Raw genomic sequence first — 23,726 nt, forward strand, 5'->3', positions numbered from 1 at the left:
CAGCAACGTATTTAGGTAAACGGGCGAGCACGGCTCTTCACAGATCGGGGTTTAAATCCGGAAAAAGTGCTCAATAAAGATATGGATTCGATTCGGATACGACACGGATCGATTCCGGATCACATCATTTTTTTTCCAAAGATAATTTCAAAAACCTCATCCGATTCCCCCCTGTTCAACAACCTAAATTCCAAACGTCCAGGAGGGAAAAGGAAAAGCTAGAGAGAGAGAGAGAGAGAGAGAGAGCGCCCAAATGGGAGGGGTCGTGCCGGCGTTGACGCGCATCTGCTCCAGCTGCTGACTCGACACTGAACCGCCATCCTCGTCCTCGTCCTCGTCCTCGTCCTCGTCCCTATCCCGCGCTCTTATCCGTGATCGCGACCTTCCTCTTTCGTCGTCGTCGTCATCAAAATCCCCCCAAGAATCCCTCCGTCTCTCCCTGACCAGAAGAAGCAGAAGAAGAAGCAGAAGAAGAAGAAGAAGAAGAAGAAGAATGAGGCTGGAGACGCAGGAGACCAGCGGCGTGTCGTCGCCCCGTAACCGCCTCGTCTTCGCCTACTACGTCACCGGCCACGGCTTCGGCCACGCCACCCGCGTCGTCGAGGTCCCCCTCTCTCTCTCTCTCTCTCTGTCTTCCCGTCTCTTTTCCCTCGCGATCGTCCTCCGATCGTCCTCCGATCGCCGCCCCGATTCGCCGGCCCGGCGGCGTTCGGGGCGTTTCCGGAGCTCGGTCTGGTGGTTTGACTCCCGTCTTTTGCTGCTGCTGCTGCTGCTGCTTTTTTTTTTTTTTTTGGTGATCATTTGCTTTGGATGTGCGGTTTGCGGCAGGTCGTGCGGCACCTGATCCTCGCCGGCCACTGCGTGCACGTGGTGACGGGCGCTCCCGACTTCGTCTTCACTTCCGAAGTCCAGTCTCCCAGGCTCTTCATTCGCAAGGTACTCCGCTCTTCATTTGCGCGCGCGTTTAGGCGACGGGCGGGATGTTCGGGTATTCGATCGGCGATCGGCGATCGGCGATCCCCTGGATTGTTCGGTAGATTGAATGATGTTGGAACGAAAAAAAAAAAAAAAATTGTTTTGGAATGAAGAAAAGGGTTCTGGCATTTTCATTTTCCTTAATGAATACGAGATTGTAGAAGGCTGGCAACCCCGGGTTCTAGTCATTTCGCTTTACGGGATTTTCTAAGTAGCCATTGCAACAATTCTCTTTTTTGTTTTTTTTTGTTCATGAGTTGCGATGCTGCGTGAATTTCAGAGGCTAGTTTGCAAGTTCCTCTTCATGGGTTGTGTTTCCTGTTGTTTCCCTGATCCTTTTGAGCTTTTTGGTATTGGCGAATTCATGGTTAAGCTAGTGGTCCCGCATTACCTTCGTTTCAAGGGAGCTGTCTCATTGAGCTTGTTGTTCTTAATCCGTGAAATTATCAGGTTCTACTGGACTGTGGGGCAGTTCAAGCAGATGCATTGACCGTGGATCGCCTCGCCTCCTTGGAAAAGGTACTATAACTCACTCAGTTCATCCTAAGGCGTGATGCTTTCTTAGTTATGTTCATCTATTTGGAGTTGATACTAGTATTTTCTTGGGTCACTGTATTGGTGTAGATTTTAAGAATTGATGATATGTCAGTTTTTAGTTTTTACATTTCCGCCACTTACTCTTCTATTATAATGTGGCTGCCTAGTACTCTGTGACGGCTGTGGTCCCTCGTGCTTCTATTCTGGAAACTGAAGTGGAGTGGCTGAACTCCATCAAAGCAGACTTAGTGGTAACCTGCTGACTTGTCTTCATCTATCCTTGAGTGTGAATTCAATCTCTGATCACTCAACTGATTACTAGAGCTTCAATGTTGACTGCTCTTGGACTGCTTGTTTTCTCTAAAGATAGTATTTGGTTTGGATCATCCACAAATCATGGAACAGTAAAGATGAAATTTGGCTAATGAACAGATCTCAGATGTTGTTCCAGTTGCATGCCGTGCTGCAGCAGATGCTGGAATTCGCTCTGTTTGCGTCACCAATTTCAGGTGACCCTGACTGCTACCTGCTTTACCTTGGATTGCAGTTGCTTTCTCGAGCATTCATCTATAATCGGTTTTAAAGTGTTTACATTACTGTTCTCGATTCTTTGTACTCTGTGTTGGGGTTATGCTTATCTCTATCAGCTACTGGCCAATCTTAATGGGTGTGAGGTCACTTCAAATTATTAAGTACTTTCTGGAAAATTCAATGCTTATTTATCGGAGATTATTGGCTTATTTTTGTAATTTACATAGTTTTCCTGTGAAACCTGTTTCTACATGTCTAAATATGCTAATTTATGAAAAAGAATATGAACTTTGGATCTTGGATTCCGTTTGATCTTTATCTGATGGGATCTGTGCAGTTGGGACTTCATCTATGCGGAATACGTAATGGCTGCAGGAAATCATCATCGTAAGATAGTTTGGCAGGTATTTATTTTATTACAAAATTTTCTTAGCACCTCTTTTTTGCTTGTTTGGAATGACCAATGTTGTGCATATGCAATCAGATTCTTTGCTTTACGCTCATCTTTTGTGGAGACCCCTGCTGAAAATTCTGTCCTTTTCATATTAGTGAGCTTTTAGTGTTACACACACACACACACACACACACACATATAGAGAGAGAGAGAAATATGGTGCCACTACTTTTTTAATTTGAATGACAGGGTTAGATAAATTGTGCAGAAGAAAGTAAAAATTGGAGGCATGGGCATCAAAATTACTCTTGACCTGTAACTTTGCAGAACCAATCCTATTGAGTGATTCAATCATCCTCAGGCAGAATAACGTTTCCCTAGTTAGTTAATTTCATAATTAAGCCTCTAATTACTTCAAAGAGAGAGGGAGATTGCCCTTCCGTTTTTGGGAATTCCTCTTCCTCCTCATCCTCTTGCTGAAACAAAATTCATACACAGTAACCTCATACACGGTAACCTTCTACTAACAATGATGGCTTTTTCTTACCAAGTTGAAAAACAAAGTGTACTAAATGTGGACTATGTAGTTCTTTGTGAATTTCCATTCTTCAGTTAGAAGGCCCTAATTATATGAAACTGAAGGTGACGATTATATAACCTTCACGAAGTTTAATTATCTGCCTTTGGAATTTTAAGTCAGTGAGATAATTTAATTCTGGAACTTGGAATTTTAATCTTCACTTAATTATGACTCTGTACAGATAGCAGAAGACTATTCACATTGTGAATTCTTAATCCGGCTCCCGGGATATTGCCCAAGTAAGTTATTAAATTGATCATTCATAGCGATGGGTGTTTATATTTATTTATCTCAGTTACAGCTGGACATTATCCACATTGTGATTTTTTCTTGACATACACCATTATTTTACAGTGCCCGCTTTCCGTGATGTCATAGATGTACCGTTGGTTGTTAGAAGGTTGCACAAATCCCGTAAGGAGGTTTGATCGGCAAAACTCAAATTGACCTCCTTTTTAGTCCAATATAGTGTATAATGCTGTATCTCAATGTAGGTGAGAAAGGAACTTGGGATTGGGGATGATGTGAAGCTAGTTATCCTCAATTTTGGCGGACAGGTGACTTTAGTTTGGGTGGTTGATAGTCTTGTATGTCTATTTTAATAGGCATGTGTTTGTCAGGTCATTGAAGTTATCTTGCAGTGATTTGGGTAGCCATTTTTTAAGAAACTGCTCTCTCTCTCTCTCTCTTTCTCTCTCTCTCTCTCTCTCTCTCTGTCTCTCTCTCTGATGATACAATGATTGATTTACTTTAAGAAGACAAAAGATACAATAATTGGAGACTGAAAAATTTCTCTAGATTAAAGGGTGAAGTATTGATAGTTGTAGCCAGTCTGTTTCTTCAACTACGTGACAACAGTACACTTCCGACTTGAGGTTTCATGTGATCTTATCATCTTTTATCTGATGATTTTACATATTCTGCATCATGTGTTCATTTAATAATAGTGTGAATATATTAGCAATTTGTGCTTTGGAGAATGCTGATATGTCACTAATTTTAAGCAGGAATTTTTACTTGTGCCAGCAGCATTGTTTGTTTCCTGAACATTTGCTCTCTTATTCATTTTTGTCAAAATTTGCTTTGCCTGCAGCCATCAGGCTGGAAATTGGAGGAAAAGTACTTGCCTCCCGGTTGGTTGTGCTTGGTATGTTCTGTAGCATGTCCTTTAGCCCACGTTTTGCAAAAGCCACTTTCATTATGGCCCTAGTTCACCTTCTTACGACTGATAAGATATTTAATTTAGGTTTGTGGTGCATCTGAGAGGGAAAATCTTCCACCGAACTTTGTAAAGCTTGCTAAAGATGCATACACACCTGATCTCATTGCAGCCTCTGATTGTATGCTCGGTGAGTGGGGAACTTGCATTGGCATCTGAAGTACATTATTTCGCGTCTCTTAGTTAGCTTATTTCTGTCATTATATCAGGAAAAATTGGATATGGTACTGTCAGCGAGTCTTTAGCATACAAGTGTCCATTTGTATTTGTGCGGCGTGATTACTTCAATGAAGAACCATTCTTGAGGAACATGCTGGAGGTACTTCTCACTGCATCTGTATATGTATATTTATCTGTAGTGGGAATGCTTTGATTTTTTTTTTTTTTTTTTTTTTTTCACTTTTTGGATTGATTTCTGCAGTACTATCAATCTGGAGTAGAGATGATTAGGAGGGACTTGCTCACTGGCCATTGGAAACCTTACCTTGAACACGCGCTCAGTCTGAAACCGTGCTATGAAGGTGGCATTGATGGTGGCGAGGTAACATTTCTGGAACTTATGAGACTATCTGGTAGGACATTACATCTTTATAGGGAACTTGAAGGGAATTGACAACCACTCAAAACATGTAAATCTCTTTAGACATCATACCTTAACCTTCTAAAGCATCATGCTTAGGGTTCTTTTAAGCATCACAGTCAAGAGAAGGAGGAGGAATTAAGTGCCATCACTACCAAAGGGGTCAATTCAAAGCAAAACTTGCTGATCTTCATAAACTCTATCAATAGAAGAAAATACGAGTCTACATTAGACTCCTCTGAAAGAGCCTTACTCCTAGTTGAAGTATATATACAAGAAACAGTATATTCTACTCATAATGAAAGCAGGAAATAAGATAATATCCTAATAGTTCTCTAATCCTAAATGATAAGAGTATTAATTTAACAAACAGAAGAATCCTCATCCTTTTAGGACTCTTATTTTAGTTGTGGATAAATGTAACACCCCTATCCACCAGAATTTGGTAAAAACAGTCATTTGCTTGAACAAATATGAACTTGTTAGCTGCATCAAAGTATTTGATTTCTTCCAACTTTTTGTGGCTTCCATCATGCGGCGAGCTAAAAGAGCAAAACTATATTAATAATGCCAAATGCAATGATGCTTTTTAAGCATTTTAATCTGTTCAGCTGCATGCCAGTGACATTCTATTAATTGAATTGGTTCCCAATACTTTGTGATGCAATTATCCAGGTAGCAGCTTACATATTGCAGGAGACAGCCGCTGGGAGAAATTATGCATCAGATAAAGTAATCTTAAATGAACTGTTATTTCTTAACCCTAGGTTATTCTTCTCTAGATGGTATTAATCTTGCTGTTCTTGCTGTCACAATGTAGTTTAGTGGAGCAAGTAGACTGCGTGATGCTATAGTTCTTGGGTATCAGCTGCAAAGAATGCCTGGAAGAGACCTATGCATCCCAGATTGGTATGCAAATGCTGAAAATGAACTGGGCCTTGGCGCTGGATCACCCAAAGTTGGAATGAATGAGAAAAATTCCCAAATGAATTTGTGAGTTAGTTTCACCATTTGCCATACACTTGATCAATTTTGGACTGAGTTGGCAGTTGTTGACATGATTTTTCTACCTTTTGTAGATGGTCTGATGATTTTGAAATTCTTCATGGTGATCATCATGGGCTCCCTGATACAGTGAGTTTCTTGAAGAGTTTGTCAGAAATTGTGAGTGAAGGTGGAAAGAGTCCAGAGAAGAGGCAGATGAGGGAGCGTAAAGCAGCTGCTGCACTCTTTAATTGGGAGGTCTGATTATCTTATTTGGATTAGTTTCTACATTTTTATTCCTCTTCCTGTTTGATAAATCGAACACTTGTCAGAGTTCTTAGGAGATTTCATCGGCGTGATGTGGGAGGTAATTGATTGTGTATCAGTTCTTTTAAAAAGGTCTCCAATGGGGGCAAAAGTCATGAATCCTTCTGACTTTTGATTTTCACAAAAGTCAGTGAGAGATGCACTGCAAAGGGTCCCGTTTTTAGTTTCAGTAATTGTAAGTGATGCTTAGTTGCGTTTTTGTGCAGTGAGTGGAGCTGTACGCTGATCATGGCCATTTTTTGACATTTTTCTCACTTCTACTGTATATGTGGAGTGGGTTGATACTTCCATATGAGATTTGGTGGCAAATGTTGTAATTTTGATTTGACTGTTTTCACAATAATTAAACAGGAAGAAATATTTGTCACAAGAGCACCTGGAAGGTTGGATGTAATGGGTGGAATTGCTGACTATTCAGGAAGCCTTGTGTTGCAGGTTAGAAAGTCCTTTTTTTACTACTTTTTACAATCCGACAATGGATAAAGTCAATTATGTAAGCAGAGTCTCACTAAAAGGAGAGCATTGGTCTTTGTTGCGTTCCTTTTGCATTATTTCAGGAACATCCTATTTCTCATATGATTTTTTTTTTTTTAATGTTACATATGATCTTACCTTATTGTAAAACTACTTCGAGATCTGTCATGGCAATCTAGATTGATAACAGATAAACAATAGATGATCTAAATTGACGGATGCTGAAATTCTTTTCAATTATTCAGAATAATTGTGCTCAGATGACAACTATTAATTGGCTTTTAATGTGGCTGCTGCTTAGATGTTTATGAATGTTCAGTTATCACCAGTTGTAAGTGCATATATTTGAATTGCTCTAGTAATTGTACTTTACCCTTTTTTTCTTTCCTTCTTGCTTGTTTCAATCTTAGAAGGATGTTGTGGATCAGCCCATAGAGAAAATGCCAATTGGGGCTAGACTTCATGATGATTTATAATCGTTATAAGGGTTCCAATTGGGGCAGGACTTCATGAGCTTTCATAATTTTTTAAGGATTTCCATCAGAAGCATAGTTGTTCTATAGAGGGAGAGGCTATTTTGTGAATGAATTGCAGATTATCAAATTTTATGAGTAACAATTTGTGTGGTGAATTGCAGTTTAAGCAAGAAAGGATTTGGGCTTTGCTCATCTGCTTGGCCTTCTAAATATCTTGACGCCCCTTGCATTTGCTTTCCATACTGCAAGTGTTTTTGGCTTTGCCTTGCCTTCTCAGGACATAACCCCTTTCATATCTTAGGGATAGAGTTATGGAAGGCATCCCTTTGCCAAAGTTCCTTTGTTTAATGCTTTGACTTTCATTTTCTTAGGTTCAATTGAGTGGACATGCGTGAGATATAATTGCATTGATCCTTTTACTGCTGTCTTCTTTTCTTCTTTTATCACTGCCTTTCAGCATAGCATAGTTTTGTCAATCTATACCTGTAATTTGTATTGAATGTGACCATGTTTCCAAGATCATTTGCACATGCATGTTTAAGCCTTGTCACTTTATATTCTCTATGCCCAGAATATGTTTTCCTTCTGTTCAGTTACAATTTCTTTGTCTCCTATTGACATGTTTACCTACAAGTACCACCCTATTTCCCACCTAGAACTTGAAGCTCTCACTTGTAATTTCACATTCACCAGTTAAAGCTTGTCATGGCATAAATAGTTTGGTCTTGCTCCAAGGTGGTTGCTTTATCATGGGTTTTTACTTCCTATGCCATTTATTTGTGGCTTGCTGGGAAACTTTATCATTTTGCCATGGCATGAACGAATTTGGATGTTGTTGTATCCTTCTCTTTTCTCACCTTTTCTTTTTTATTTGACACTGTCATTTGCATTCTCATAATTGAAGCCATTCCGCCATTCGATAAAACAGATCTCTCCAAGTTTGAGAAGTATTAATTTCAGTTGCTACCCTTCTCTCTATTACTTAACTCCATTAGAAATTGTAACTCTCTTTAGTCGAATTTCACTTTTACAAACTTTCAAAATACAAGTTTTATGGGACTTTTTCGCCACTTCTGCAAGTTTTGCCAATGGAGTAGACTAGTGTGAGGCATTATGTTATTTAGTCCAATAACATGCTTCTGCACTTCCTGCATTCAGATGCCTATTCGTGAAGCCTGTCATGTTGCTGTTCAGAGGAATCATCCAAGCAGGCACAGACTATGGAAACATGCTCTAGCTCGGCAACAAGCCAGAGGACAAGGACCAACTCCTGTTCTTGAGATTGTATGTTTCCAATTGACAATAAAAGCCTTTTTTCAAATTTCTACTTGTTGTTTAACAGGTATCTTTACCTTTTATTTGAGGACCTGAAGGAGACTTATATTTGTCTTATATAGGACAATTGTTAGCCTTTTGGCACTTTATCTCTAATTTGAACAGAATAAGTCTTGGCCTTTTAGGAATTTGTCTATATTTTTGAAGTGAACGACTCTTAAAGTAATTGTTATTGTATGTAGGCAGTACCTGATTTAATCTTTTTCTTTTGAAAATGCTTTTCTTAGGTATCATATGGATCAGAATTAAGCAATCGTGGACCAACTTTTGACATGGATTTGTCTGACTTTATGGATGGTGGGAAACCAATTTCATACCAGAAGGCAAAGGAGTTCTTTGCCTGTGATCCATCCCAAAAGTGAGTCTTAGATCCTATCTGATCTCCTCTTCTTTTTGGGTGTATACCTGCATGGTACTCACATAAATTCCCATTTCAGGTGGGCAGCTTATGTTGCAGGCACTATTCTTGTTCTAATGACGGAGTTGGGTGTACGCTTTGAGGACAGTATCAGTTTGCTTGTAAGGAGTTTCTCCACATCTGTTCAACATATGTTTAGTCACATATGGTTTTTTGACCATTTGAGTGTTTTCTCGACTAGTTTTTCTTTCTTCTACTCTATATTTGTTCATGTCCATTTTCTTTTTCTTTTTTTGCTTTATTGAGCTATCTTTATAAGTGGAAGATCTGTCAGTCCTTCAAGTCCATGCATATGAACATGCCTGAGTTATTTATCATTTTCAAGTTCTTGAACCTGACTATTGGCATCTCAGGGCTTAAGCAAGACAATTAATTCGGCATAGCTAACTCTTTTTTATTTATCGCATTAGTTTGTTGGAATCAGCTTATAATTCTGGACATAATTTATTGTCCATATGGTTGTTGGCAACTTTCTTTTGAGCTTTCCTTGTTTGGAAGTTCTTTTTTTATTACTCCATGACCAAAAGCATTTCATTGGTGTAGCATGGATACTTCATCTTTTGCTAAGAAGTATAGAGGCTACTGTGTTATTTTCTATAACACACTGTATCGTTGCAAATAGTTTTGACCATTAGAATTGTACATTTACTAGGGCATGTGTCAGATTTACATGCCTCTCCTACTATGCTGTTTAGACTACTGTAGACTTTTACTACCTTTCAAGTGTTCTCAACTTAGTATTGCACAGATGACACATGTCAACTGTTTGTTCAGATAGTTATTAGAGTCATTATTGTGGTAAATTTGTCTTATTTCCCTGATTTTCCTGGGATTTATGATTATGATACTGGTATTTGATAAATATTTTATCATCTATAAGTATTTGATATTCTTACACAATGCTGATTTCTCTATCCAGATACTGATTATTAGAATTTTTCACTTTCAGGTTTCATCTGCTGTTCCAGAGGGCAAAGGTGTATCTTCATCTGCCGCTGTTGAGGTTGCTAGCATGTCTGCTATAGCTGCTGCTCATGGTAAATTCCTCCGGTCAACGTGTCATATATGATTACACTTCAAATGTCGATGATTTTATGTTTTCTGGATGGATGATTATTTTGACTGCATCTCATTTGGATGAGAAATTTTCTTTCCCCTTACGATAGGTGAAGGGCATAGAGGAGCCAAATCCAAGACCTCTTGGATCTTGGATGAAAATATGGATAAAAACAACTTTTAAAAATTTCTTTGAAGTACCCATGTTTGCACATAACATTTTAGTGAAGAGTTCAACATTTCTTACCTAGGGGTTCATAGCAGGCCTAGAGACGTGGTCTCCCCCATTTAATAGATTAATCTTGGGAAAAATGAAATGTCTTATATGGTAATAGAGTCACAGGTCACGTGTTTGAATCCCGATACTTCCCTGTTGAACTATGCTTGTTTTCCCGCTTCCTCTAGTCTGTTTAATATGCTGTTGAACTGTTACTTGAGGATAAAAGGACTAGGAAAGATACAATTGTTTTTAAATGCTTCAATAAGAAGACAACTATATGAGAATCAAAGGTTAAGGAACTATTCAAGGAGACATGGTAGAAAACATTGGGAGAATACTAGAATAATTGGATCTCACTGACATCTGGTAGTGATGGAGCAGAATTAAATTGAAAATTTTTTAGGATTTTGAGGAGAGAGGGAGAGAGAATTAATAAAGAAGGCAAGATAGGTTTGTGCAATCTGTGACATCACTCTTCAGCTTTTCCACAACTACTCATTATAACAAGGAGTCTTGACCATATTCCATTTTGAACTTTGTATGAATTAATGTATTTAATGATCTTCTAAAACATGGCAGGGTTAAACATTAGCCCACGGGATCTCGCTTTGCTTTGCCAGAAGGTGTGGCTCACAGAACAATCTTCTAATTAATTTGTTATTCTATTTCTTGATTTTAGTTAAGTCATTATTTCTGTATCTTTGGCTTGTCTTGTAATTTTGGAAAACATATGCAATAGGTAGAGAACCACATTGTTGGAGCTCCATGTGGTGTAATGGACCAGATGACTTCTGCTTGTGGTGAAGCAAACAAGCTTCTTGCCATGATCTGCCAGGTAAGATTTTCAGGTCTGATTGAAAGGTCTTCTGTGCTTGTTGGATGAAAAGTCATGTGAGAATTATGCTGTGCAGCCTGCTGAGGTAATTGGACTTGTAGAAATTCCCAGTCATGTCCGATTCTGGGGAATTGATTCAGGAATTCGTCACAGGTATAATTTGTGTGTTTTATTTTTATTCTCTCATTCTGATTTATGATTCCAGCCTCCTTGCTTGATGCAAGCATGTACTGTTTCGTCTGATCAGCCAGTTGTCTTTTAATAGTTCATAATTGTGGGTTTTGACAGCAGATCTGCTGTCTTATCACTGGTTATTCTAGTTTTTTTCTTCTCTAGTGTTTTTACCTTTTTCCTCATTAGATCAGGATTGAATTTTGCATTTAAATCGTTCTTTCTTAAGCTAATTCCCCACCATCCCCCCCAAAAAAAAAAAAAAAAAAAAAAAAAACTTCAAATCTCATTTTTGGTTTCATTTTAGAATCTTTTATTTCTAAAAATGTAGTGCTGAACTTGAAAAATATGTGCACGTTTTCCCTTCTTGCACGCACCCTTATTTCATAGCTTCTTGGTTCCTCTCTACGAGTGGGATTAGCTCCTTGGCTTTCCCTGAAGAATGACTTTGGGTCCTCATTTGTTGGCCACTTTTTCCTGTGTCTCACAACCTTTCTACTATGTTCATGGCCCTTCCTTTTGAAGCACCATGTCACCCTTAATCAGTGCTTGTGGTTGTCTGTAGCTTGTGTGAGTTTGCTCTCTGTTATGTTTTCATTCTTTTTGTCTTTTAGTTGGCAATGTTTTAGCTTTGGATAAATTGGTCTTTTCTATTGGCAGTGTCGGAGGTGCAGATTATGGATCTGTCAGAATTGGTGCCTTCATGGGTCGAAGGATGATAAAGTCCACAGCAAGCACGATGTTGTCTGGGACTCTGTCGAATGGGAATGGGACAAACCAAGATGAACTGGAGGAGGATGGTCTTGAACTTCTTGAATCTGAAGCTTCATTAGATTATCTATGCAACCTGTCACCTCACAGGTGTCCTTCAAATGTGATAACATGCTTATAGAATGAATAGAAACTTTGGTCACCATTGTTCCCTAATTTTTCAATTTTCTTTCTAAACTGCAGGTATGAAGCTCTGTATGTCAGTATGCTTCCTGAGTCCATTTTGGGGGAGACATTTGTGGAAAAATATGCTGATCACAATGATGCTGTCACTATTATCGATAACAAGCGTACTTATGGAGTGAAAGCCTCTACTAGACACCCCATTTATGAAAATTTCCGGGTCAAGGTAAGGATTTTGACCTTTTCAGATGCATCTTTCCTCATTTATGAAGATTGGTTGCACTAGTATCTTTCTTTCTGGTTTCTGCTATCAGCCAGACAAAGGGATAAAAAGGAACCTGATTATAACCCTCGCTAATAAGGCACCACAAAAAGAAGTTTCAAGATGATATAAAACTCACCAATATCAGTTACACAAAAATTTGAAGTATGATTTCTTATGTAGATACTAGGTTGTTTCTCTACTTTGTATCACCCATAGCCACTAAAGGAAATCACTTGAAGAAGTTCTGTTGTTACTTTTTCCCTTGTTTATGCTTTTGCTTATGAGTAGATCTAAACCTGTCTGATAATTCGTGTATAGGCTTTCAAAGCTTTGCTGACATCTGCAAGTTCAGATGAGCAATTGACGGCACTTGGAGAACTACTATATCAGGTACATAAAGAATGTCAAGATTGCATGGCTTGTTGATTATGTCCTTGACTGTTGAATTGCATTTAAATAAACAAAACTTGAAAAAAGAGAGAATGTGGTGATGTCTGTTAGGCTAATCAGTTTGTCTTTAAATGAAGACCCTCATACATGAATTTTCATGAAATAATAGAAAAGTTTGAATTCTGCTGTCAAGGTACTCAGTAGAATAAGGAATTCTCATTATTGAACATGTATCATAAGCAAAATCATGATGCATATTTCAGGTAAAAGATGTCCTGTTTTGGAGATTGTGTTTTATAGCCCCGTCTCTACGGCATTAGATTGTTTCTTTGGTGACGGAATTTTTCTTATAGCATTTCATACAAAATGAGGTTGCTCTACTCTGTTTTTTGTTTCTGGTGCATGATCTGACTACTTTCTAGAGTAATTTGATGGTATCGCTGCTAAAGAAGCAAATAAATCACCGTCAACATGGGACCTGTTAATTTGGTTTGAGTTCCAGATAGCAGTCACATGCTCCTAGCTAGAGTTGCACTTCATCACCATGGTCAATGTGGTGTATGGTTCTTTGTGCGGGGACTGCGTCAAATGACTTCACGTCATTTCTGGATTATGGAATTGCTTGATGCTTCCACTTGGTAATTTTTAATCACATTCAGCAAGTATGTGGCTAACCCTGGAGCTTAAATTTTCTTTTGCAGTGTCATTATAGTTATAGTGCATGTGGACTTGGCTCAGATGGAACAGAGAGACTCGTACGGTTGGTCCAAGAGATGCAGCATAACAGACTAGCCAAACATGATGATGGCTCCTTATATGGAGCAAAGATTACTGGTGGTGGTTCTGGTGGTACAGTCTGTGTAGTTGGCAGAAATTGTCTGAGAAGCAGTCAACAAATTCTCGAGGTAGTAATATTCCTTTTCCTTTTCGTCAAATATTATTATAGATTCTTTTGTTGTGCAAATTTGTGACATTTCAACGTGTCCATTAGTTGATTTTGAAGTAATAACCATGGTTGGAATCCTTTTTTTTCTGAACCTACGTAATTATCAGCTCCTGCTTTTTCACGTGGCCCAGAAATTCATAGTAAGGGCATCTGTTGGGTTGAAAAAGGCTGAGGTTATTTATAGTTCAATAATATGGACTTCTTCCATTGAATAATCATGTTTTTCGTTTGCTTTGCAATTGCATTTTCCACAAAATACCTGGAAATTTTAGTGCAAATCTTTCCCTATCTGTTATGAATCTGTGGTGTATCAAAGCTCAATTGACATGGTAACATGATTTTGGTTGTCCAGATTCAACAGAAATACAAAAAGGCCACGGGATATCTGCCATTTCTTTTTGAGGGTTCATCGCCTGGTGCCGGGACGTTTGGGTACCTGAAAATTCGCCGGCGTAGCTCCACCAAGTCAGTTGATTCTTGTTAGCCAATAGCTATATTAAAAGTTAAACAGCCTCTACAAAATAGTTATATATGCTGGCTGTGCTGGATGTCCATTGTGAAGCTCGAAGTTGCATCTGGGTACATGTCCTCTGCCTTTGTGGACATCTCCACTAGTCAAATCGGTCACTGCTACAAAGTCATTTGATATGAATTTAGCGTCTTCCAATCATATTTCATGTGAATAAGAGTTGAAGTGTCAGCTTAAAGATTGAATAGCTGCTCTTCAAGCAGGATATGGAATTTGCTTGGAGACTATAAAGTCAATAAAAGAGCGGCAATTTGCCGTTTCCATTTTTCTTCTTCTCTTTTACTTAAATGCTTCTCTTCTCTGCGCAATTTTACTTTCCAATGCAACCCGCAGAGTCGGATTTTTCGGACCAGTTTGATGAAAGAAGCCCTCTCTCTTATCTTCAAGCGACGAAAGATGTCTCCTTTTTTCTTATCTTTTTTTCTGTTTTAAATAGTAGCGTCCTCAATCGTTTCGTGCCAAAAAGAAAAAAAAAATTAACTCTGATTTATTTTGTCATATCCCCGAAGCTGCTTACAGCATAAAGGAATTATAGAAGGGCTTTTGACTTCTGTTGACATTGATTTGGTCGATGGGGTTTAAAGTCAACATGTTAAGGAGGAACAACTTGGTTGAATTCGTGTTAGTTTACCTCGACCTAAGGTGGTTTGGAGGATATATGGTACATCTTTAGGTAGTAAAAGACTGTCCAAAATATCACGCGTAATTGCAGTGAAGATATATGGGTTCAAAATAAAGGAATTGAATTAATATGTATTTGAACAAAAATTTTATATAATTTGTTTAGTGAAATTTGAAGGTTTTCTTAACTTTTTTTTCCCCTTTTTTTATTGACATGGCACCATTGATTTCTAAACTTCCTATTTTACGTCATTTGTAATATGTTTTTTGGTTATACCTATAAATTATGAGTTTGCTATATATGGTATCAAGTTTATCATTATGCTAAAAGAATCGACGAAAGTGGTGAGGTTGGTGACAATGTTCAATGTTCCGTTGCCTAGATATTGGCAAGAGATTTTTAAGGTGCACTATTGCAGTGTACTACCTCATTTCTATGGTTATTATACAATTGATTACAATGAATCATCATAAATCAATTCTCTTTTAAGTGCCAATGTTCTAATTGGGAATCCACCAAATGATTGATACGGTGATTCAAGACTTGGTTTTCAAGTTGAAGGTCACAAATTTGAATTCAATTGCCCATGCTATTCTCAATCCCAAGAAATCTTAATAGGTCTGAAAAGACGGACCTGGACTTAGATGTATTATTGGTATTAGGCTTCCTCACTTGTCCTTGGTAGAGTTCTCACCCACTCCAATAGTTGTTGAGGTAGGTCTCAATCCCGTTCGAACCCTTTTTGGGGGTAAAAATAGCATAATATGATGTGCAAAAATTGAATTATTTTTGCAAAATAATGATATATCTAATTATTGTGATTCATATTAATGTCATTAGGACACTAGCCAAAAAATTAGTTGGATTATTGTCAAAAGTGCAACACTAAGGAAGAAAATTTTGGTACATCGGATTATCGAAGTTAAGTTTTAGTGACTTGATTTTAAAATTAACTATAATTTAATGATCACAAATGAAGCTTATCCAACGAGAAAACGAACCAAAAAAAAAAAAAAAAAAAAAAAAAGAGGGCAAGTTTCCAAATCTACCGGTAGAAAAAAATGACTTAGAAGGATTGTTAAAGGCCGATTGGTTTCCTTTATAGAAACAATTACTATTGGCTTTTAAAGCAAAATAACAGTTTCACTTGAAATTACCGTTTGGACGGCCATGGATGTAATTTGATTATTTCAAAAATTAAAATTAACATAACTATTATCTTGAAACCATAATTTTTTTTTTTTTCATAATCAGAAAACTTATTTGCCTATCTATAATTTTTTTTTTTTTATCAATTGAAGAAACATTTGGTGCCAAAAGATTACAAATCATTTCTATCTAAAAGCCCTTCCTTTTCATTACAAAATTAATTGAGATTTCTTGAAATTATATTTGATTAATACCATAAAAAAACTTTAAACTAGTACATATGTAATAAATTTATCTAAAACTAATTTTTTTATCATGAAAAACTCAAGATTAATACATTTATAGCAAATTTACCTCAAATTACTACAAAAAATTTAAAATTGATACACTTGTGACAAATTTATCTAAACTAATTTTTGTGACCCAAACCGATACATTTGTGACATATACCCATTTATTACCACAAAAAATCATAAAATTGATACAAATGTGACAAATGAAAAGTAAAATCCCAAACACGTGTTATCTAACTTAGCAGTTTAATAATAAAATGTAAACAAAACTAACATACGGTAAATTAGTCATAAGTATATTAATTTGCAGAAAACTTATCAAATGTATATCGATTTGAGATTTTTTTGTGATCAAAGCATTAATTTGCAGTAAATTTATTATAAATATGCCACTTTAGGACTTTCCATGATATTAACCCAAGTACATTCGACATCACTAAGAACCGCTTTGCTAGAATTTAAAAAGCGCTCGTAAGGGCCTGTTTGGCAACTTGCCCAACAAAGTCTTTGATTCGATTTTTTGTTCCGGGAATCGTTTGGGACGAGAATCGCGTTTGGTAAATTTTTTGTTCGGGAACAATTTTGGACAAGATTTGAGAATAAAAAAATTTGATTCTCGTCCGAGAATCGAAAAAAAGAATCAAAACGGTAAAACCTTCTTCTTCTCTTTTATCATCTCGGTTGCCATTCGCCATCGCCGCCGCCATCCGCCGCCGCTCTTTGCCGCCACCGCCGGTCTGAGTCAAGTCCGGGCCGCCGGGGCAAGATCGCCGGAGGCTCGCCCGAAGCCGGGCGAGGTCCGCGAGCTCGCGGAGGCAAGCCCGGCCACCGGTGAGGCTCGGCCTCGCCAGACTAGCGAGGCCCGGCCTCGCCGGTGGCAGCCGGCCTCGCCCGGCTGCCGCGGCCGAGGCCACCGACGGGCCGGGCAAGCCTCGCCGGTGGCCGGCGAGCCTCGCCGGCGGTGGCGAGGCTCGGCCTCGCCGGCTCGGGCGAGGTCGAGCCTCGCCGTGGCCGGGCGAGCCTCGCCCGAGCTGCCGATGAGGCTCGCTGGCCATCGGCGAGGCTCGCCCGGCCCGCCGGGTGGCCAAGCGGCCTCGCCGAGGCCGGGCGAGGCCGGCTGGCCATCGGCGAGGCTCGGCCTCGCCCTGGGCGAGGCCGAGCCTCGGCGGGCCGGGCGAGCCTCGCCCGGTTGCCGGCGAGGCTCGGCGACGGCAAGACCTCGACCCGAGGGCCGGCGGCGCCGGTGAGCGTGAGGCCCTCGCTCGGTCGCCGTCCGCGGTCCGCGACCGGCCAAATGAAGAAGAAGAAGAATAGGAAAAAAAAAAAAAAGAAAAAAAAGAAAAAAAAAAAAAAAAAAAAAAGTAAAGAAATTATTTAAAATTTATTTAAAAATCAAAAGAAATTATTTAAAATTTATTTAAAAATCAAAAGAAATTAATTTGGAACGAGAATCAATTAATACGGTGCTAAAACGCAATTCTGTATTCCGAATAAAAAATTTTGAACAGGTTACCAAACACGTGTTTTTACTCGAATCGGTTAGGAACGAGAATAAAAAAAGAATCCGTTGCTATCGTAATCGATTTAGGGAACAGAATCGTTACAAAGCTGGCTCGTAAGTAACAAGCTTTTGATATTACCAAAAATTATGGATCCAGACTCTAATATCAATTTCATTAAAATTAACACAAATGTACTGATTCCCATAATTTTCTCCTTTCGATCTCGTCCTTTACATACCATGAAATGCATTGTTTAATGAAAGTGTCGTAAAATTAAAAAAGATTGTCATTTTCTAACCAAGCATTGCTTTTCATCAGGAAAGGTTTTAATAGACTAAAAATAAGTAATATTTTCACTGTTCAACATATTATAAGGCCAAATATAATGAAACGTTCTAGACCATTCATTTGTCAGGAGAAATTAAATCCAGTCATGATGTCATTCATTTTACTTGATTCACTGATTCTCTTGTAGTCATCATAACCCACAAACAACAAAAGCCATCAGCAGCCAAGCAACTTGAATGGAGTTAATCATCAATGACTCTACACAGTAAAAGATATTCCATGCGCCAACGACACAGGTGCTGTATACAGTCTGCAAAGAGTTGCACAGAGATCCTGTTTTGGAACAACAGGGAAAGAGAGATTTGACATAGGCTAAAACTTGCATCCTGCGCTCTGCCAATTTAAGTGCTCATTGGCTCGGGGCTGGGAGCACTCAGAATATCCAGCAGTGAGTTCTGGGCTGGCAGCTCCTCATGCCACAGCGGAAGGGTGTCACCAGGGTAGAAGTTTCTAGTCACTCCCTCAGAATTTATCTGAAAGTGCACCAACGAAAAGAAGGGTTCTTTAGCAAATGGGCCGCAGTCGCGTTGCAAGAGTTGAGTTTAACTGGAATGGTTGAAAGTACGAAGAAGAAATCTTACAGTAACAGTGCGAACAACACCACCGCTAGCACCATCTCGTGCAATTGCAAGGGAAACAGCCTTGACCACCAGTTGCTGCAAAAGGGCAGTGCAAGGAACTAAGAGAGAATAAGGGCCGAAAATGAGGACAAATCAAAACGGCCTCATTATCTTTTGCTGACTCTTGTTTATTTACAGGCTACCTGCTTTTCCTTTATCCCTCATCAATTAAGATCATGAATACACAACTAAAAGAACAGCTCTCAATAGCAATCTCAGAATTCGTTTGACAAAAGAAACAACAGTAGCCAAATTAACTCTTAAAAATTAGCTCTATGAGAATGTCCACGACAATGCTCTGTCAACATGTGATTCTGCATATGAAATAACCAAATTTCAAGGCTTAGCTATGAACTGGTTCATCATCATCTACATACCTCAGCCTCCTCCTTGGTCATCCCTTCTTTCCAAGCTTGATCAAAGAATCCATACAAGTAGCTGGAGCCAGATCCTGAAGAAGTCATCTAGGTTATGCAGAGACAAAAGATAATAACTTCCATATATTGTACTCTTGAAATTTGACACTAGAGCATCCGCAATTCTTAGAAGTCTCTGCCACCAATGTAAGCGAGAATAAACGGCATAATTAAAGAAGTGAAGTTCACTTCCTGAACTGCCAATAACAGGAAGATGGGACTCTGTCGGATGCAGCAAAAAGAATCAAACTAGTCGATAAGCTATAAATCTAGAACAGAATTTGAAGGACTTGCAGAAATGACATTTCTCTAAAGCACTACATTTGAAAACCACAAAACAACCCCCACTCCTGCAACAAAGCAGAAAAGCGTCCCCCTCCAACCTAGGGCAAAAGAAACTGGATGGAACATGCCGCTCCTATTCCAAGCTCATTAGACTGACCAACCACGAAAACTGACAAATTGACTAATCTTTATCAAAGGAGAAATGCAATTTGCCAAAATGGCCATGTCACACTCAGTAAAAAAATTTCTCATAGGTTTAGCAATCCAGAGAAATTAGGTCCATTAACACTGTCGCATTTTCACTGGCGATTTTAAGTCAAAAAGAAGTCATTTCAATTATAGATATTAAAGTACCTCCAATAGCAAAAGGCTGCTCTACAATTGTACCACCGAGAGGAATTCCGTAGATTTTACCACCTTCATACTTGTCCCATCCACCAACTATGAGTCCAGTTTGCAACATGTTCTGCCATTTCCCAAAAGTTCAATCTTAGTAAGTGTAGTTGCTCATGTTCAAATCAGGAATATCAAAGTCTAATGACAAAATCCACAAAGGAGTTGAACTAGTACAAATTATTTTCTTTTGTTTAAATACCTTCCACATGTATATCCATATTCAAAAATCAAAGAACTTGAAAGTCATTCTCTGCTAAATATGTACTATGTTTGGACTTCTGACGTCTTCATCCAAGGTGGTCCCCAAACTACATTGGAATCTAGTCAAACAACTTACATAACATCTTCACTTAACAACTCCAGTTAAGTAATACCAAAACAAGAGCTTTGTTACTGAAGTAGCTCAAAAGAATAGGCTCAAGCATTTCAAGCATGTTTTAAGTTTACATTTGGAGGATACTGCCAACTACCAATGCATCCTAGATAACCTTTATAAATGATTTATCAAAAAAATAAGCTATCATAGCATTCTCAAGCATAAAGTATTTCACAGCAGCTTAGCACAAAACTGATCAAAGAATGCACTCATGAGCTGATGATGTCCTTTATGGCTATATGAAGTTGTAAACATCTTCTCGTCAACAAAATATAACTGCAATCCCATGCAGATGGCAAGATCCGAGGACGTCAATAATAAGTCATGCCTTGAGCTCAGTTTGGCAGAGTCAGTGTCGAACTGAACCGGCTTAATCATCAAGAACTTCAAATTTCTCCAACCAGCCCATGGAAATCATATTCCAATACGTTAATACGTGAAAAGCCCAAATAAATTAATAGACTGAGAAGAGGTATATGAATTGACAAAGGACAATTTAAAATTAAAACCAAAAACTTTATTGTCCTTGAAATGAAAAATCAGAAAGAATATTCCCTACAATGCAGTAGGAGTGATACGATAATTAGCACACTCCTGAGTTACAATTCATCAATTACCAATGCCACTGCTTCCGCACATATATGCATGCTGGACATCAATTTGGCACCAACAAGCAAGCTACAATTGCACTCAGAAATTCAAATTTGTCACTGCATTTCGTCAATAACTTGCCACCTCTATCGTCTTAGCATAAAATTAACTCTCAACTCTGGACTTTGCGACCAATGCCTGATGCTAACTAAGGTATTCATTCAAGGAAAATGCAAATGTACACCATGTTTCAGGATGATAAGGAACTTAGGAATTAGGGTGTACACGCAAATATTGATGCTAGTACCAGAAACCTCAAAGATACAATAAGATCTAAAGTATGCACCTTGTTATTGTAAGATATCAGCCTGACAAGATTTGCAGCAACTTTGACAGTTGCAGGCTGACCCAGCTGTATACTGCATGGAAAGAAATATATCATTACACTGCAATAAAATCCATATCATAGATCATACACATGAACTCGAACTGTCAAATAAATTAGGGATCGATGCATTTGTGGAAAACTGAAATTGATATACAATAACTCTGCATCATCAAACGAAACTGAAGGATGTTTACCAACTCGACACCGATATAAAATGCAGCGAATTAACTGCTAGCCACCAAACATATCTCTATATCAGTAGATGAAACTGAATAATGTTAATAACTTGACGTATGCAGAAAGTGACAGCCTGCCATTAAAATAACAACTGTATCTGGCTGGATTACCAAAAATTAAAAATAAAAAAATAAGAAGAAGAAGAAGAAGAAGGAAAATTCCAAGATGCCCATCAGTATCCCATCCACTTCAACATCAATATGTAGGAATGACTCATGACAAAGAGAAGAACTTCCATACTTCTACTTGAGGGTTTTTCAACTTAGCCTTATATGCAAGTACTGACTGAAGACAATGGTCAAATTGTGTCAACGCCACAAAACCAGGAATGACTCATTCGAGAATAGTTAGTCAACGTTAACAACAAGGAAGGACACTTTGGGGAGGTATTTTAGGATGAGTAAATGACGACAGTAAACAAAATCAAGAACTCTGCAGTTCTACTGAAGCAAAAAGAACAAAAAAGCTCCCTCTATGAGCCATCCTGAAAATAAGTTGCATGCACCACACCATGACCAATAAACATCCTTCAATGCACATTCCAATACTTCATTACATATGCATCAAAGCATATCCGAATGTTCTACAGAAAGCCACAACTTTTAAGTCTTAAGGCGCCAATACCAACTTCTAAGGGCAAAAATGATGTACAGGATAGCAAGCACAAAACGATAACTCACGTGTGTTGATGGAGGAAATAACGGACATAGTCCGAGAGAACCTGAGAATCTGCCGCCTGCAAAGAACAGAAACTGAATCTTTCAGATTATCTCCAACCCACAAGCGGTCGTCGACGACAGCAACCAAAAGAGATAATTCTCCATTTATAAAGAGACGGAGTGATGATCGGCTTAAATTTCAGACCAATTGCGAATTCAGGGAAACAGGGAACGACCGCATTCAAAATTTCAATGCAAGATTTAATCTTTCTCCACAAGAAAGCACTTCAAGCCACTTCCCGACATCCAAAAAAAAAGAATCTTCCGACGGCGGACCGACGCAAAAGGGGTACCACGAATCGACCCAAAAACCCAACGCCCCGGAGAGAAAAAGGGGGGGAAAAGAACCCACCGATCCGGAGCGGCAAACGTACACATTATCCGTCAGCTGGCTGATCTTGTCCGACGCCCGGTTGGCAACATACATCCCTACCAGCAAACACAAAAAACCCCCAAAACGAATCAGCAAAATTCGAACGCGAGCTCGCCAGCCCCGCCAGTCCAGTCCAGCCAAAAAAAAGCAATCGATTCGCATATCAAGATCCATCAAGAGATCCTACTGACAACCCATCACCCAAGATTGCCCGCCCGACGCGGGGCGGGAAGCGGCGAGGGGGATTTACCGGTGCTGGTCCGGGAGTCGGCGCCGAGGACGACGCCGCCGTTGTAGGTGACGCCGATGATGGTGGTGCCCATCGAGTGGGGCTCGTTGAGGTCGTTGAGGCCGGGCTCCATTGCCTTCGAGGGGGGTCGAATCGGAAACCCTAGCGGAGGCGCGACGGGCGAGGGAAGGGACTCGAGGTTGCCTTCTTCTTCTGCTGGTGGTCGAAGCTGGGGGGAGTTCTTGGAATGGAATGCAGAGCGAGAGAAGGGAAGGAAGGAAGGAGAGGGCAAAGGTGGAAGCTTTTTAACCCCCCTCTTTTTCGACTCGCGCTGGCGTTCTGCGCAAGTCAGATGGGTTTATTGTGAAAATTGCATTTTCTGTCTTCCTCTTGTAATTTTTCTGTTTTTTATTTTCTTTTAGTGGAAAAAAAAAAAAGACTTTCATATTTTTGGATTAATATTATAAAAATCTTAAACCAATACACTCGATAGTTCTTGAAATGGAGATCGAGAGAAAGAGTGAGAGAAGGAAGGAGGGAGAGGGCAAAGGTGAAAGATTTAACCCCCTCTTTTTCGACTCGCCGCGGTGGCGTTTGTGCAAGTTAGATGGGTTGATTGTGAAAATGCATTTTCTCTTTTTCTTTTCTTTTTTTTTGGGTGGGATGGAGAAGAGACTTTCGCATCTATTTAATTTATTTTCGCTCCTTTTAAGCTGTTATTCTTACTATTTTTTTTTGTCCAACATCAAACTTTCAAACGTGTTTGATGATGAGATTTACCCTCGTGAAAATAAGTTTTTAAGAAAAAAATGTGTTTTTCTTATGAAATTATAATCAGAAAAAAGCAATTCCTACTTTTATAATTAAAAAAAATTGATACCATAAAAAAAAACGTCACATTTGTTATAAAATTACTCCAAACTAATTTTTTTAATTAAAAAATTCAAATTAATATATTTATAACAAAATTTATCATGAAGAACCATAAATTGATATATCAACTACCATGTGTCCACGAACTTGACAATTTGATGATAAAATTTAAT

The 23,726-nt window shown here is 38.9% G+C and overlaps 2 protein-coding genes across 2 annotated transcripts; one reads left to right on the forward strand and one right to left on the reverse strand.

Annotated features, from left to right (window-relative positions):
- Positions 1 to 275: 275 nt before the first annotated feature.
- LOC104437270 (L-arabinokinase) lies at positions 276 to 14,401 on the forward strand. The gene is made up of 29 exons (XM_010050187.3): positions 276 to 604; positions 829 to 936; positions 1,426 to 1,494; positions 1,680 to 1,763; positions 1,945 to 2,021; positions 2,381 to 2,447; positions 3,199 to 3,256; positions 3,372 to 3,439; positions 3,512 to 3,574; positions 4,111 to 4,164; positions 4,264 to 4,366; positions 4,446 to 4,555; positions 4,658 to 4,777; positions 5,492 to 5,548; positions 5,637 to 5,809; positions 5,896 to 6,058; positions 6,479 to 6,562; positions 8,236 to 8,361; positions 8,640 to 8,770; positions 8,850 to 8,931; positions 9,780 to 9,867; positions 10,686 to 10,729; positions 10,846 to 10,941; positions 11,018 to 11,094; positions 11,773 to 11,973; positions 12,067 to 12,232; positions 12,590 to 12,661; positions 13,363 to 13,566; positions 13,960 to 14,401. The coding sequence occupies exons 1-29, from the start codon at positions 494 to 496 to the stop codon at positions 14,089 to 14,091; spliced, it is 2,988 nt and encodes a 995-aa protein (XP_010048489.2). The 5' UTR covers positions 276 to 493; the 3' UTR covers positions 14,092 to 14,401.
- Positions 14,402 to 18,109: 3,708 nt separating this feature from the next.
- LOC104437271 (proteasome subunit beta type-6) lies at positions 18,110 to 23,006 on the reverse strand. Its single transcript, XM_010050188.3, has 8 exons — positions 22,702 to 23,006; positions 22,431 to 22,507; positions 22,040 to 22,095; positions 21,081 to 21,153; positions 19,726 to 19,837; positions 19,048 to 19,121; positions 18,632 to 18,706; positions 18,110 to 18,523 (listed from the first exon to the last, which is right to left on the reverse strand). Exons 1-8 carry the CDS (start codon positions 22,811 to 22,813, stop codon positions 18,392 to 18,394), a joined length of 711 nt encoding a protein of 236 aa, XP_010048490.1. The 5' UTR covers positions 22,814 to 23,006; the 3' UTR covers positions 18,110 to 18,391.
- Positions 23,007 to 23,726: the final 720 nt, after the last annotated feature.

The sequence above is a fragment of the Eucalyptus grandis genome, chromosome 3 (assembly GCF_016545825.1).
Source record: "Eucalyptus grandis isolate ANBG69807.140 chromosome 3, ASM1654582v1, whole genome shotgun sequence".
Taxonomy (NCBI): domain Eukaryota; kingdom Viridiplantae; phylum Streptophyta; class Magnoliopsida; order Myrtales; family Myrtaceae; genus Eucalyptus; species Eucalyptus grandis.